Source organism: Anneissia japonica, unplaced genomic scaffold (genome assembly GCF_011630105.1).
Source record: "Anneissia japonica isolate Jap-2015-1 unplaced genomic scaffold, ASM1163010v1 scaffold1929_len197191_cov155, whole genome shotgun sequence".
NCBI classification, from domain to species: Eukaryota; Metazoa; Echinodermata; class Crinoidea; order Comatulida; family Comatulidae; genus Anneissia; species Anneissia japonica.
Window position 1 is genome coordinate 15,860 of NW_022751890.1, and position 15,479 is coordinate 31,338.

The following is a 15,479-nucleotide window of genomic DNA, read 5'->3' on the forward strand; positions in this document are numbered from 1 at the left end:
GTGTATAAGAGACAGTGAACCTTATAGGGGACCTAATTACTGAAATGTCTAAAATAAATGAATGATTTAAATGCAACAAAATGTCTTTGAACATAAGCAAGACTAATTATGATCTTTCGTAGTAAGAAACCTAATGTCGACACAGACCCTATTACAATATTTATTGATGGTAAAGAAGTTGACAGAGCAAACGTCACAAAATGTATTGGGATAATCATAGACGAACACGTAACTTCTAAAGAACATATCAGTTTTATCTCAAAAAAATCTATGTACATCGGAATACTATATAAGGCAAGACATTTCTTTCCTTTTCATGCTTTTTACTATCTATAGATCTCTTGTTGAACCAATTTTTAACTATGGCATTATAATATGGCTGCATGTACGAATCATATATCTTGGTGAAATTAAACGTCTTCAAAAAAGCAATTCGAGCTATCACCTTAAAAAATATAGGGAGCGTGTATCGTCCGTTTTCCGTAGACATGGGCTCCTAAAGATCCATGATATCATCGCATATCAAATTGGTGTTGCTATAATTCGTCACAAAAGATCTTAATATTAGATTAGTGTCTATATTAGGAAATGAAACCCATCAACACCATTATAACACAAGGGGTAAAGCTGAACTTAAGACGAAAAAGAGAAAACTTAAATATACTATAGTCTTAATGCTATCTATATTGCACCTGAAATAGGGAATAGACATTGACAAAAATCTCAAACAGCCAATGTCATTATCCATATTTAGAAAGAATTTAAAAAACACACTACTGATCAAATACTAGAGTACTTTACTTGTCTTTTTATACCGTTGTATTCTATCATGTTTTTATTGGCCTGACTTTTATAAATTACTTTTATCAATTTAAAAAAAAAGTTCTTAGCAATTGACTATTCTTTTTATTTCTATTTTTAAATTTGTTTTAATACTTATTTATGCTTTCATCAATTTTATTTAATTTTTCATTATCGTTCTTTACGACTTTTTTCAATTTTATCTTTTTATTCCTGCAACTATTTTTCATAATTTTATAGTTGTATAATTTATTTTATGAATTTTATCATACATTTTATGAATTTTATCAAAACTTTAATATAATTACATAGTCTTACCTTTACTTTCTGAGTCTAAAAATTGTGAAATAGTGTCCGGGGTCATTGGTTTGTTGGCTTTTGAAATACTTCCTCTGATTTTTATGTTAGGTTAGGTTGTATTGTCTTGTGTAGTTGTGAATTTGTGTTTTTATATTATTTAAATGGTCTTCATTTTACAAGCTCATTTGAGTCTTTAATGTCCGTATCATTTTTTATCCTACTTTTAACTTTTAAATACATTTTATTTGTAAATTGTATTTATTTGATGATGAATAAAACAGAATTGAATTGAGTTGTATGTTGGTATGGTGTTGATGGTAAAAGGGAGTGTGTTCCAGAATGATGGAGCTTGGTAACTGAAAGATGATTTGAATATTTGAAGATTAGTATGAGGAATATATTATCAACGGTAATATATCTGGTGTGCATGTGCATTTGCTGTCTGATCTCAAGTTTTCGTGTCAGATAGTCTGGAGCCATTCCCCACCCCCAAAGTTTTAAAGTCAAGACACGCGAGTTGGTAAAGGTACCGTTGGTACTTTTATTGTTGGAAAAAACAGGGGTGGCGCCAGGATTTTCCAGACGGGAGGGGGGAGGGCGAGGTCACTGACGGGGACCGATACCCAGACGAGGGCTCAGATTTCCCTGACGAAAGGAAAGTGGGCGTGGTCTAGCTTAGATTAAAAAGTTACGAAAGTGGTCCAGGGGGCGAGGCCCCGGTAATTTTGACAATTTAGGGGTTTCAAAGGCTTATTTAATCGATTTTAGAGTACTAATATGTAGAAAATACATATATATTTTTTTCTCCCCGACGGATTGTGCTTTTTCTCCCCGACAGAGAGGCCAGCTCTCCCCGACGGGGTTGGGGTTGGGGGCTGCCGCTGGCACCACCCCTGGAAAACAATGGAGAGGGTGGTGTTTGAGGTGGTACATTGTGTATGGTTCGGTCTACACGATTTTGAAGTTTGGAAGATGAAAATGTGTTTTTTTATTCCTCAAAGAACAGTGTTGAGTGCGGTTAGTAACGTATGATGTGAAGCTAGCAAGTGCAATGTTGTTAATGCCACAGCAGGAGAGCCTACGAAGAAAAATTTGGTGATTGACCATGTCGAACGCATTTTTTAGATTGACGTATTCTACTCCTGTTATCTTGCCATCGTTAATATTATGCAGCCAAATGTCGGTAGTATTAGTAAGTGCGTTAAGAGTAGAAAAATTGGTTAGAAAACCAGATTGGTTATCTGTTAGTAGGTTGTGTTCGTTTAGTTAATTTATTAGTTGTATGTGAACTGCCTTTTTATGTTAAGAACATACGATATGAAAAACGGAAGTAGGGTTAGATAGTGGCCCAGACTTGTGAATAGGTGTAACTTTAGCATGTTTGAAAGTGGAAGGAGCGACCATTCTGAGAAGATGTGCATTCAGTACATCTAGATCAGGCGGCGTAAAGACCTTGAGGGATCGAAGATAAGAATAAACATAATCAGGATAAATATCATTAAAGCTAAAAGGAATATTATCTAAAAAAAGAACAGGGATCCATATCAGTAGGTGGAATCAAGGGCGAATGCAGAATTTTCAAACAGGGGGTACATTTTTGGTATAGATAGGCCTAAGTGAGTAGCGCTTTTTTCAATACATAACATTAATATGTATAAGGGGGGCTAATATACCCCAGTGGCTGCATAGGCGGATTCAAGGGGGTGGGGGAAACCGGAACGGGTTCCCCCAGAATTCGTCAAAATTTTAAAAAATGAAAATTCGACTAAAATTTTGAGTCTAGGAGTACCATTTCCGGCCATCTAGAGGTGTCGTAATCATAAATTTTCTTACCTTAGCCTAAACCATGGTAGGCCTGAGGTGGTATAGACCCCCGTTCCGCAACCTTTTTAGCCCACGACCCAAATTATATGTCAAGCACTCAGACGCGAACTATCGAACCAGAAGTAATAAATCATGTCCGTCATTTTTTATACGCGCGAGGGATAGCTGGTATTAGACGATACTATCACCCATAAAAGCAATTTAATACCCCTAAAAATTAAAATAAAACTTTGAATTACTAATTTAACAAAACCATATAAGTTATCAAATTTTTAAATACGTTAATGATTTGTAAAAATTAATGATTTACAGACATTTTACTATACATAGAATCCTAGATTTGCTGCCAGAAAAGAATGGGTTTTGCGAAGACATAGACACTTTAAATTGAAATATTTTTTCAGCTGAAAGCCAAACACAGTTGAAATGAAAAAAAAAAACTAACACTTCAGGTTGTCATAGCTGAAGTACAAATGTTTTTATAGTATATTTTTTTAACATGAAACTGTGTAAACTTAAGGATTACAAAAGTAAAGTGACGGGAGTGGCGCCCGCTGGCGACACCCCTGGTAGGAAAACTGGAGTCAAGATAATTAGAAACTGTTAACTTTAAACTATTCAGTACTATTCAAAAAGTGCCATGTGCACGTCCGACGTCAATGCAACCGGTCTAGGATCAGTATAGCAGCTAATAGGGTGTCTTTTTGGAACTAGGATTAAACATGATGTTTTCCAAGCCTGTGGATGTACATGAGAAGAGAAAACAACATTAAAAATATAAGTAAAGATATGCGAAAGCTAACAAGCGCACACATTTAGCCCTCTGGGTAGATTCTTATCGGGACCAGCTGCTTTCAATGCCTGTAGCCCTTTAAAATATTCTGTTACCTCTACTGCATCGGTTTCAAATATAGAGTCACGATCATATAATAAATCATTAATCTCATGTTTAAGTTTCAAATATTCACTCATGAAAGTCATGTTTATTAAATCTATTAAAGAACTCATTTAATTCATTTGCATATTGTTTGGACATATTAGCATTAGTGCTCCTTATTTTAGTTGGATTATATCCACGCATCTTGCTATACTTGCCTCATGTCATTACATATAAATTTGTTTTCAACCTTATTTTTGTATTCTAATTTGTTTTTACGAATTACTCGCTTCAATTCTTTCTGAATGATTTTAATTTGAGCTGCATCACCAGTTTTTAAATGCTTTTCTTTCTTGCTTAATCACTTCCAAAACAGTTTTGCTTATCCAAGCCAAAAACTTTTAATTTCTTGACTGGAATTACATTTTCAGTACAAAAATTTACATAAGCATTAAGAGTTACTATCAATTTATTCAAGTTTGTACAGTTCTCTTTGAAGATGTTCCAGTCTGTCATCTGGAACTCAAATAAGAGCTATTCAACTGACTCATCAGACCATTGCTTCACTGTAACAACCTTTGGTTTTTGGCGTTGTACTTTTGGGTGGTATTTTGGTTGTAACTGAACTAAGTTATTATTGAATGATAACTGAACTAAGTTATGGTCTAATAGACCTAGGTTCGGCAGTTTTCTTGACACGAAGGCATCTTTAACATTTAAAAAACAAAGATCAAGAGTAGCCTCACCCCTTGTACTACACTTATTATGCTGGTAAAAATAAATACTTAATTATCTGGCGGCCGCCATATAATTACAAATTTTGAAAACGCCCACAAATGTAACAACACACCACCCACAAATGTAATAATGTCCACAAATGTAACAACCAACGCCCACAAATGTAATAAAGATCATCGCCCACAAATGTGATAATGCCCACAAATGTAGCAACAAAACATGACCTCTTCGCCCAAAAATGTAATAATTTTAACTTCGAATGTAGGAGATGTAAGATCCAAAAAGATGGCCAAACCGCGCATTTTGTGACAGAAATGACATTTTGAGCGTTTGATTTGTAAAGCGTGCGAACAAAAAAAAAAAAAAAATGAAAAACAAAACAGTTTAAGAGTCATTTTTTAAACGTCCGGGAGGGGTTAAATGTCAAAGGTTACAGAGGTTATAGGAGGAGTATATTTATGTGTCAAAGGTTATGTTTCTTATTATCTGGCGGCCGCCACATACATATGTGGAAACTCTTAAAGTTTAATTCACTGGTATAAATGAATAATCTTTAACCTTTAACCTTTCGTACAGAAAAAAATCGCGAGCCTATTTTTAACATACAGTTTATGCTGTATGCTCGTCCATTCGTATTAACGTTGTCAATAAGATCACATGCGCCAATAATTTCCACCAGTGCTTTCTTGGTATTACTATTAGCTCAAGACGGTGCGTGAGATCTTGATTAGTTTGGACTTGTAAGTAAGATGTTTATTTTGATATAATTTTTCATATTGCATTAATTGCAATTCATTCGCAAATTACGAATGGTGCTGCGGCGGAAAAGATAATCGTCCAGAGAGTATATGGCTTGACATGACAAGAATGTTGTGAGTACAGTATTACATAACAGCAGAATAGCAGATGAAATTAGTGGTGGTGGTTAGCTTGTTCGCCATCGGTCGATTGAGAATAGCAGGACGGCATGATCATTGCCGGTTTTCTTGAAAACTTAGATGAGAATGTGTTAAAGGTAGTAGGACTAGGCTATAGACAAATGAAAGAAGATGAAAGTTGGAAATATACTGTCTGTCCAGGGAGCTCTCATCATTCTGTCAAAGATAAATATCCTCACTTTGATATTGACGAAAGGAGAATGTGATTCCACTCCACACCTCAAATCATGCCAACATCCACAATCCCAGGATTGATTGGGTTATTAGGGGCGCTTATTCAAACGGGGCGCTTATTCGCGCGAGTACGGTATTTTATAACATATAATTTAATACGTTTAGATTTTACCGTTCTTAGTACGTTTGTGTTAAAGAAATGAAATTTGTATTTCATGAATAATTAGTACCTTAATCGTATTATTTATTTTTATTTATTTATTTTTTATTTACAAAAGTTTGGTACACAACCTGTTGAGGCAAGAGAGCTACATAGTGGTTTGACTAGTGGCTAATAATTAGCCTCCCCCTGAAGTAAGCTTAAGCTAACGACAAACATCACAAAAGAAAGAAAGGAAAAAAAGACAAAAACGTGAACAAGACAGCAAGGGGATTAGTTTTTAAGGTGTTCAATTAAATTTTGTTTTACTTTCCGGTAATGCTATGTAACAAATAGAGAGCATAGTACTGAATCAATTTCGGATTAATTTTAACGCGTGTTATTGACTATTGTATACCCGGTGACAGGAGAAAGGAAGAAGGACTGAAAAGTACAAGACAAGACCAAGCATACCCCTCCCTAGGATGAAACTCCTTAGAAAATTATTTTCCTGGTTTTTAAATAAAAAATAGAAAACAAAATGGCATAATTATGTGCTAAACTATCTCGGAACAGTGTAAAATAGCCTGATTGATGAACCTCTGCCTGGATGGACCATCCTAAAAAAATATAAAGCTTTACCTCAGTCCATCATGGTTGAGGCTGAGATTGAACGAAAAATAAGGATTTGCAAATCTGGATGCCTTGAAATGACACTGTCAAACTTACAAATCGTTTTGAAATGGTCTTAATATTAATTATAATGCATCAGATATTTTTTTGCAAAAAAAAAAAAAAAAAAAAAAAAATAGCAGAGACGGGTGAGCATCAGGAAAGCCACATCCACCTCAGTAAAACTATGGTTGGAGCTGAGGCAATAAAATATGAAAAGGTTTATCAGAGGAGAAGCAAGTAATATTACACATTCACCCCACCCTACCATGGTTAGGGTTGAATTAAGAATAAATGTAAGGGTTTAGCAACCCTGGATGTCTGCAAATGATTTTAGAATGGTTTGTAATGGTCTTTATTTTAATTATTGGTTGCAGAAAACTTTCGAAACATTTCTGTACATTTAATCAGGGAGTGGGAAAATACAGTACTAAGAGAGTTCACATTCACTACCTCAGGCCCACCATGGGGCTGGGGTCGAAGAAAAAATAAAGGTTTGGCAACGATGAATGTCAGAAAGTGGCACTCGCAGACCTAAGAAATGGTTTTCAAGGGTCTTAATTTTTGTATATAAAAAGTAGGAAGAAGGATGAGTATTAGGAAATTCTACATTTTCAGCCACATGTCCGGTCCTGAGGTGAAAAAAAAGCCTTAGTTTAAAGAGAAAATGTTCAATATAAAATAAATCAAATATATGAAACCGAGGGTACTAAGCCAAGTACTAGGGGCGATTTTTTTGCACTTTTTACAAATAAAAACTAACACATTTCATGCATATAAACTGAATAATGTAGCCATTTTAAAAACGGAACCAATTTTACACCCAAAATATAACTAATGTTGACCCACCTTTTAAAATGTGGACCCATTTCATGCGTATGAAGTTAATAATGTTGACAATTTTAAAAATTGGGAACCATTGTACACCTAATATGTAACTAAAAATGTGGACCCACCTTTTAATAAATGAACACATACAAACTGAATAATGTGGAGCATTTCAAAAACTGGGACCCATTTTACACATACCGTACAATAAATGTGAACCCATATTTTGAAAAGTGAACCCATTTAACCAACTTTAAAATTGGAACCGATTTTTCACCTAAAATCTAATGTGGACACATCCCATATTTAATTTTTGTTCATCAAGTATATAAAAGTTTTGGTCTTCAATTATATATACATACACACACACACACACACTCACACACACACACACACACCCACACACACACACACACACACACACACACATATATATATATATATATATATATACATATAAAATCTAAAACTATATACATAATTTTTTACATAACTAAAATGTAAATAATGTGGACCAACAGTTTAAAACGTAGGCCCATTAGAAATAATTACCTATTTTATGCATAAAATTTAACTAATTTGAACCTAAGTGGGACAGTCCCGAGATTGATAGTGATAATTGTTATCACTAATAACGAAACAAATCGTGTAGAACTGTATTACGCTTGAATATCTCAATTACCTCTAGTTGGTACTCATTACGCACAAGGGAAGCAATTGAGAAAATACAGTTCCACAAGATATTTGTTTCGTTTTGGTCTTCCTTTTCTCCTCGATAATTCCAAACGATATTTTTTTTACTTACGTACAGTATACATGTGATTTTGGTTTTCATTGTTAAAATGCTGGAGAACGGTTACACTTTGCTAACTGTTTACTACACACTTGTCAGACTTACTGTTCACAGTTTACCACATAGCCGACACAACACCCCTTTTGGAGCATCTTATTCTATGCCAATAACAATGAAACCACGATTACATGTAAGCAAATAAATTGTATGTAAATTTATATCTGTTTAAATTATCGAAGTGAAAAGGAAGATGATTTAATTAATGATAGCCATATATCACTAATGACGAAATGATGGATAACTTTTGGTATTCACTTGTCTTCAATGACCTTGATGTTGTTGAGTCTGGTGTTGATCTCTCTATCGGTCTCTCCAATGTAAATTGTGGAGACTATGAGAGGTTTCCTCTCTTGGAAGGTTAAATCTAGTTCAGCTTACGTTTGGCGAAGGTGCATGCCGGGTGACGTTCGCGAAGTGATTCTACATCAAAACTAACAATAATGTCAGTAGGTTCAAGGTGGAGGTCTCTTTTAAGTGTTTTGAGTGTTACCAGTGAAAGTACGGTGGCCAGATACCTTGAAAGATATAAAGGTGCACACCTTGATGAAACTATAGGGTTATTATATTTTGGCATTGTGATAGTCAATTTATAATTATGTTTCATTGTTTTTCCTCAAAGTGATGTTGCTGGATGGATTTATATTGAAGGTCTTCAATACTGTTGATTTCTTCCTCTGTTGAGTTTAGTATAGATATTGATTTGCTAATGCGTTCTCGAAGAAAGACCATACCGGCTTCATTGAATCAGCTCGTTTGGACTATATGTTCGAGGTTAGTTTAATACCAAAGGGAATGATGTTGGAGGGCCTGCATCTCTTCAAAAGGCATGGTCATGGATGAGCTTGGATTGCTTGATAGAAATACGTTCGAGCTTCTTGACTTTCTTGTGTGTGTTGTCCCCCGTAGAGCTTAACGAAATATTTCTTGAAGGTTTGCACGCCGAGTATCAATAGTAAACTAAAAATTAAACTTTCGGTACATCATGTATAACAATGTTTTTTGGGATAAGCAACTGGTTGCTCTGACGAAGAGAAGAGTGCTTGGTTAGAAAACCATGCAGAGTCAAGTCCATTGTGACTGTTGTCTTTCCATAATAAAGGTCTAGTTTGTTGTGTCGGCTATGTTCTAAACTTTGAATAGTAAATCTGAAAACAAGTAAAGTAATCAACAATTTCCAAGGTTAACCGTTCTCCTGCAGTTTAAGGGACTAAGCGCTGCAGGGTTATAATTCACAATCACTATTCCATGCCAATACAAATACAAACCACAATTACATGTATATAAATAAACTGTATATAAAATAAATTTGTGAAGTGAAGATGAAAATGATTTAAATAATGATAGTAGCCATAAATCACTAATGACGAAACCAATATCTTGTGGAACTGTTCTTAAAGATCTCAATTGCTCTTCTCGTGCACTTGGAGAGCCAAGTAAAAGCAAATGAGGTTTTAAAGTATAATAGAGTTCCATAAGATATTTGTTTCGCCATTAGTGATTTAATGCTACTATTATTCTTTAAACCATTTTCCTCTTCACTTCGATATTGACAACAAATTTACTTTTATTTTATTGTTATCATTTTTATTTTATTGTTATTATTAATTCCAATAGATTTTTTTTACATATAATTTATTAGTTTACATGTAATTGTGGTATTCATTTGGCATGGAATGGTGACCTGTGAATTATGAGCCTGTGGGGCTTAGTCAATTAAACGGCTTTAAAGTTGTAATTATGGTTGTGTATAACCCATGTAATTTAGCGTGGAATTTTTTAATCATTCTAGTTAAAAAAGCGTTATACCGTATATCGCATTTACAATTATAATACTTCGTTTACAGATTGTACATTGTGGATTGCTGTTGGAATAGATGACGGTGCTTCAAGATCAAGTTCTGGTTGTATTCGTCGGTTTACTTCTGATTTTGAAATCAGTCCATGGCTTGGATCCAAATGGGTTTGTCGGTTTACAATATTCAGTGAATGTATATAAGTCATCCAGTAATTAAAAGTAATAAAACTAGACGAACTTCAGGGGAACTGGACAACAATTTGCTAGTCAACAATAAAACGTTCATATAGAATTACAATATTTCTAATCGTTTATTGGTTAGACTATTATCCTTTATTTATTAATACAAAACAGACTAGTTCTATAGTGGAGCTGTACCATGGTAATATAATAGCATAGGAGTATTTCGGTGTGATCCACACCAAGGATATACGAAGTCCGAAGACTTGCTTCCAGTGGGAGTCCTTCTGGTGGTGAATTTGACAGTAAACCGAGAGACAATCCCCTACTTTTTAAAGAAGAATGTACTGGGTTTTTTTGACGTACACCTGGGCTATATTGTAAACGGGACCAACGGCTTAAACGTCTCATCGGAAAGACGGTGCGCTATCATAATTTGTATTTCAGCCCTCCAGCTGAAACACACAAGGAGGGCAGCGATGGGAATTGAACCGGGGACCTAGAGGATCTCCACGGATCAGCGCACACACAGTGGCTACCACTAATTTAGCCTACATTCAAATCTCAGTGTTATGTGTTCAAATCCAGATTGTAATGCCACGGTTAATTAAACGAAATTGCTTATAAGTCTCATTTAATTTTTAGGGTTAAAAACTCTCCAAAATTATTGTTTATTTCCGACTCTTGTTTGAAGCAATTATTTTTTAAAAAATTGACAAAAATGTAGAAAAGAAAACATAATTAAAAATGCAAAATTATAAAATACTATTTGAAATTCAGTTCAGGTAAAATTCCATTTTAATTTGCCTGGTATTCAATTTCAAAAGAATCCTTATAATTCATGAGACCAATAAATTGCATATCTGGTAAATGAGAATTACTGAAAAAAAAATATAAAGTCGGTTCAACTCTTTTTTTTTTTTAATGATAAATGAAAAGATTTTTTTTATGTACAATATATATATATATATATATAAATTATATTATATTAATAATATATATATATATATATATATATATATTAAATTACCTATCATAAAATTTCTAAAATTGGTCTATATTTTTTTCTAGGAAAAACGTATGCTCAACTCAAATAAGTACACACCAAAGCTACTCCTCTGTAGTGTCCTACCTGACAAGTTACTATACTTCTTGTGGATTATTATGGCTGGGTAGGTGTAAAAGTTACAGGTAAGTAATAAACAATTACATATTGTATTCTAGTTTAAAGATACCAGATATATTTTTCATGTCATAATTTGCTGTGAGTTCACATTGAGCATTGAAAATAATGTAATCTTTTAATCTTACAATCAGGTCAGTCTGTCACGCGAATTATTATGGATCTTGCTAATTAGCCTTTTTAAAGTAGGATGAAGCACCATTAAACTGTGCCACGACAAATAGTTATAGCGGTTGAAGATTTAAAGAAACGTTAAAATACTTCTTTAATGTCGTAAATATTTGTGTTCTGTTTTTATTCTGTGAAAATATAGAACATGGTATGGGTATTCTCGTGTGTATCGAACTGTTTACAGTAGAGGATACGTATGTTGTCAAGGTTATGCAGCGCCCCCTGGCAGTGATGAATGTACCGAACGTAAGGTTTTTGGTGGTTGTATACGGACGTAACGAATAGCTTAATATTTTGTTTTACATTCACTATTTGTTCCAGATACACTATAAATGAATATAAAAGAACTCACTACATATTTCTCATTTTTAATTTGTTCCTCATTGCAGCTGTATGTTCACCCAGATGTGTTCACGGAACCTGCGAAAGCCCTAATGTGTGTACATGTAACGTAGGGTACCATGGACCAACATGCAAATATAGTAATTTGATCGTTTTTAAATATTATTTATTTTTATATATTCGCTCTATATAATAATAATAATAATAATAATAATAATAATAATAATAATAATAATAATAATAATATTAATAATAATACTAATAAACAACAAAAGCATCGGCAACAGCAGCAGCAGCAACATCAGCATCAGAAAAAACCTAGAACTGTAGTTCGTGTCTTTTCTGTATCAACAACTGTTGTGCGGCTGATCGAAGTTTTTGTTTAGGAGTGTACAGTAGTTGAATGAAGTTCAGTGCCTCTTAAGGCACTGTGAGAAGTCGAATTTTTAATTGGCTGCGCTCTCTGACAGCAGGCAACCAATAGAAGTCATGTAAAACTGGTGAGTGCTCCCGCTTTAGCAGCTTTGCAAATCATTTTTGAAGCAGAATTATTTGCTAGAGTTTGGCAAGTTGCTTGCACTGTAAGCCGTGAAGCAGAGCGTTACAATAGTCTATGTGCAATGTACATTTTACTGTAGTATAATTCATTCTTAAGTCAACTATCTAAATCTGTATTAAACCCATGTCATCGTCTTTAAGATGTATTATAAGTAAATTGTGACGTCAACATCACTGCAACTCCCAATGTTATTTGCCTATCCCCCAAGTGTGCACTACTTTTTCATGTATTGCATGCTTTGCTTCATCTGTTTTGGTTCGTGTGTAAAAGACCAATTCAACATACCGAGCACCGCGATGAATTAGGTTAGTGTTTAGTTTAACCCTAGGAACGACGACGCACGCCTGCGGAGAGTTCAGACACCCGCCTAATCGTCAACAAGGTTGATTAGAACCCGAAGAAAGCTGCTTCGAATTCAACATTAAATATTACAAGGAATTTCTTGAGTCAATGAACCCTAATAAACTAGAGAAACTGAAAATTTAATACGGATATTCTACTAGACCTATTTTAGAAACTCAACTAACTTATTATTGCATACCAAAACCCAAATTAATGATATATTTTTACTGTTAATGTTACCTCACGAGCTACTCCAATTCAGGAAATAACTGAGACAGTTTGCGATTTTAAGTATTTTTAAGCAGGATCTGACAGTTTTCCACAGTGAGAAAATTGTCAAAATGACATGAAACGTGCTTTAAATTAGTCAAAAAGTGATCTCGAGAATTTTACAAATTTACGCACACGTACGGCACGTCATGACGCGTGCTCGAACAGTAAAGGCAAACGAAGTCGATTCTTGATATGAAGTATCTTGTGCCTTTCAGTGTTGTAAACCAGTCTTCCACCCTCCTGTGGGGTGATTTATGATTAATCATAGAATGTCACAATGATTTGAAGAAAGATGAAAGAGGGGGGGGGGGTGTGGTCATAAAAAAAACATTCATTTTGACCATGATGACGTCATCAAAATGAAAAAACAAAGGACACAATCATGAAAGAAAATGTCTCAGCTATAACATATTGAAAGGAGGTAGACGATCGATCAAGGATAACGAGATACGATCAAATGCTTATAACAATTATGACGTTATAGATAAAAATTCAGTTGTTTGAATTCCGATGGCAATATGATGACGTCATAATGTCTGATCATCCATCAATAAAATCATATCTACAACTCATGTGCTTTCAGAATATGTAATAATATTTGGGCTCACTGTGCATCCTAAGGAGCTATTACTGATTAAAAGAATTTCACAAAATGGCGCGTAGATGATGTGATGTGTGATGTCACACAAAAATCACCTGAAAATTTATGCTGCCTAAGTAACAAGGTTAGAACCTGTGCCGTTTTTGAGAAAAGCCGCGAACAAAAACACGTGGGAAAGAATAAAAAAGAAGAAATAAAGCAGAAAAATCTTGTTGCAGCTTATCAGCTAATTATATATTCCTAATATTTATGCTTAGCCAGAAAGGCATGCTATAGTTTCAGCACCTGGTCACAAAGGTCAACGATTACCAGATTTCTAATAAAGGGAGACACATTATAGTGATAGTTTAATGGCAAAAAATCAACTAACTAAATAATAATATTTAAAAAAATCCCTTTTTATTCCAGCATGCAGATCAAATATTGCTAACTGCGAAGTCGTAGATTGTACCAATTCTTGGAATTCCATGTGCACAAAATGCCTTTACCACAATAATGACGTAGTAAAAGCATATGAGTTAGTTAATGGTCGGTGCAAAAGTAAGTATGTTGTGTTTATTATTTGATTTAAACTTAGCTTCAATTTAATAATTGGTTTCGATAATAAAATAGGGTCCTTAAACGAATTTTATTAACAAAACTGTATTTTTAATAGGTAAAACTAGTATATTGTCTGTCGTGAAAGCAAATTTATTAGTATTTTGACTAAAATTGATTTGTTCTCCTAAAGTACAGTAATTGAGTTTGCATTTAGCATTGATTTTACTATTTCTTACCGTACCCATCCCTACATAGAACTTTGTTCGTGGAGAAGTGATAGTAGGTCTTGCTTTCCTGGTAGATGTGCACCTTCAAGCAAAAAGTGTATTTGTGACACAGACTTTGATATGGATGACAACTGCATGAAAAGTAAGTTAAGATTCATAGTCAGACAAATGAATGATAACGTTGATAAAATGTTTTCATGATCATAATTTTTTTTATTGATAGTTGCTGTGCCGCCAACAGTATCAAACTGCTCAATACAATTGCAACATGACAATGGATTCAATAGAGTTATTACAAGCAATATTCCATGCCAGCGATCACCCATTTCAACAATCTATTCATCCATACAAGGAAACGGTTTTCTCGTGAATTGGCAGACCCTGTTTTCGGCGACTGAATATTCATTTCCTTATTACGTCAACGATTTCAGTGTGGGCGTGACTTCAGCCATTGTCAATTGGCATATTGAGAGAGGTGACTACTGAGATTTTTAAACTTGTAGTTATGGTGTATACAGTACATAATTATGTAGCTATTTGTCATTCATCAAAAGAAAATCTATCTTTATTGTTACTGTAATTGCTTGCTTTCCATTCCGGGACTCTAGCTTTCAGATGCAGCATACTGTAGGCCTAACTATGCCGGTATCACCCTAACCACTTGCACGATGTTCGTTCCTGCAACGGCGCGCACTTCGGCGTGTCAATGATTAAAGCAAAGGACTTCAATAAAGTAAAGTTGCTAAACTGACCAATCGGTCATGTTTGTTTTGGTCACATGCGTAAGGTCACATGCGTAACTTAACGCTGATTAACGCATTCTGGTTACGTTAATTTTCGTTGTTAACGAAGTCTATTTTACGAACCAGTCGAATGAAAATAAAACTCAACGAAAATTTGTACTCAACGAAATGATCCAGGAATTCGAAATAGGCCTAGAGGGGGCCCGGGGGAGGGGATACTTTGACATATAGAGGATCTACTACCTGAGACTCACCATGGTTGAGGCTGAGGTAAGAAAATTTGTGATTATGGCATCTAGATGGCCTTGAAATTTCACTTCAGACAAAATTTAAATATGATTTTCTTTATATCTCCATTTTTTGGGGGCGGGCCTACTGG

The 15,479-nt window shown here is 34.5% G+C and overlaps 1 protein-coding gene across 1 annotated transcript in view; it reads left to right on the forward strand.

Moving 5' to 3' along the window:
• Positions 1-9,996: 9,996 nt before the first annotated feature.
• LOC117121874 overlaps positions 9,997-15,479 on the forward strand; it is a 63,215-nt gene continuing 57,732 nt past the window's right edge. The window contains exons 1-6 of the mRNA XM_033267259.1: positions 9,997-10,104; positions 11,191-11,310; positions 11,616-11,719; positions 13,999-14,130; positions 14,386-14,499; positions 14,581-14,832. Of these exons, the coding sequence (XP_033123150.1) occupies positions 10,019-10,104; positions 11,191-11,310; positions 11,616-11,719; positions 13,999-14,130; positions 14,386-14,499; positions 14,581-14,832 (808 nt within the window). The 5' untranslated portion in view covers positions 9,997-10,018. The remainder of the gene's footprint in view (positions 10,105-11,190; positions 11,311-11,615; positions 11,720-13,998; positions 14,131-14,385; positions 14,500-14,580; positions 14,833-15,479) is intronic.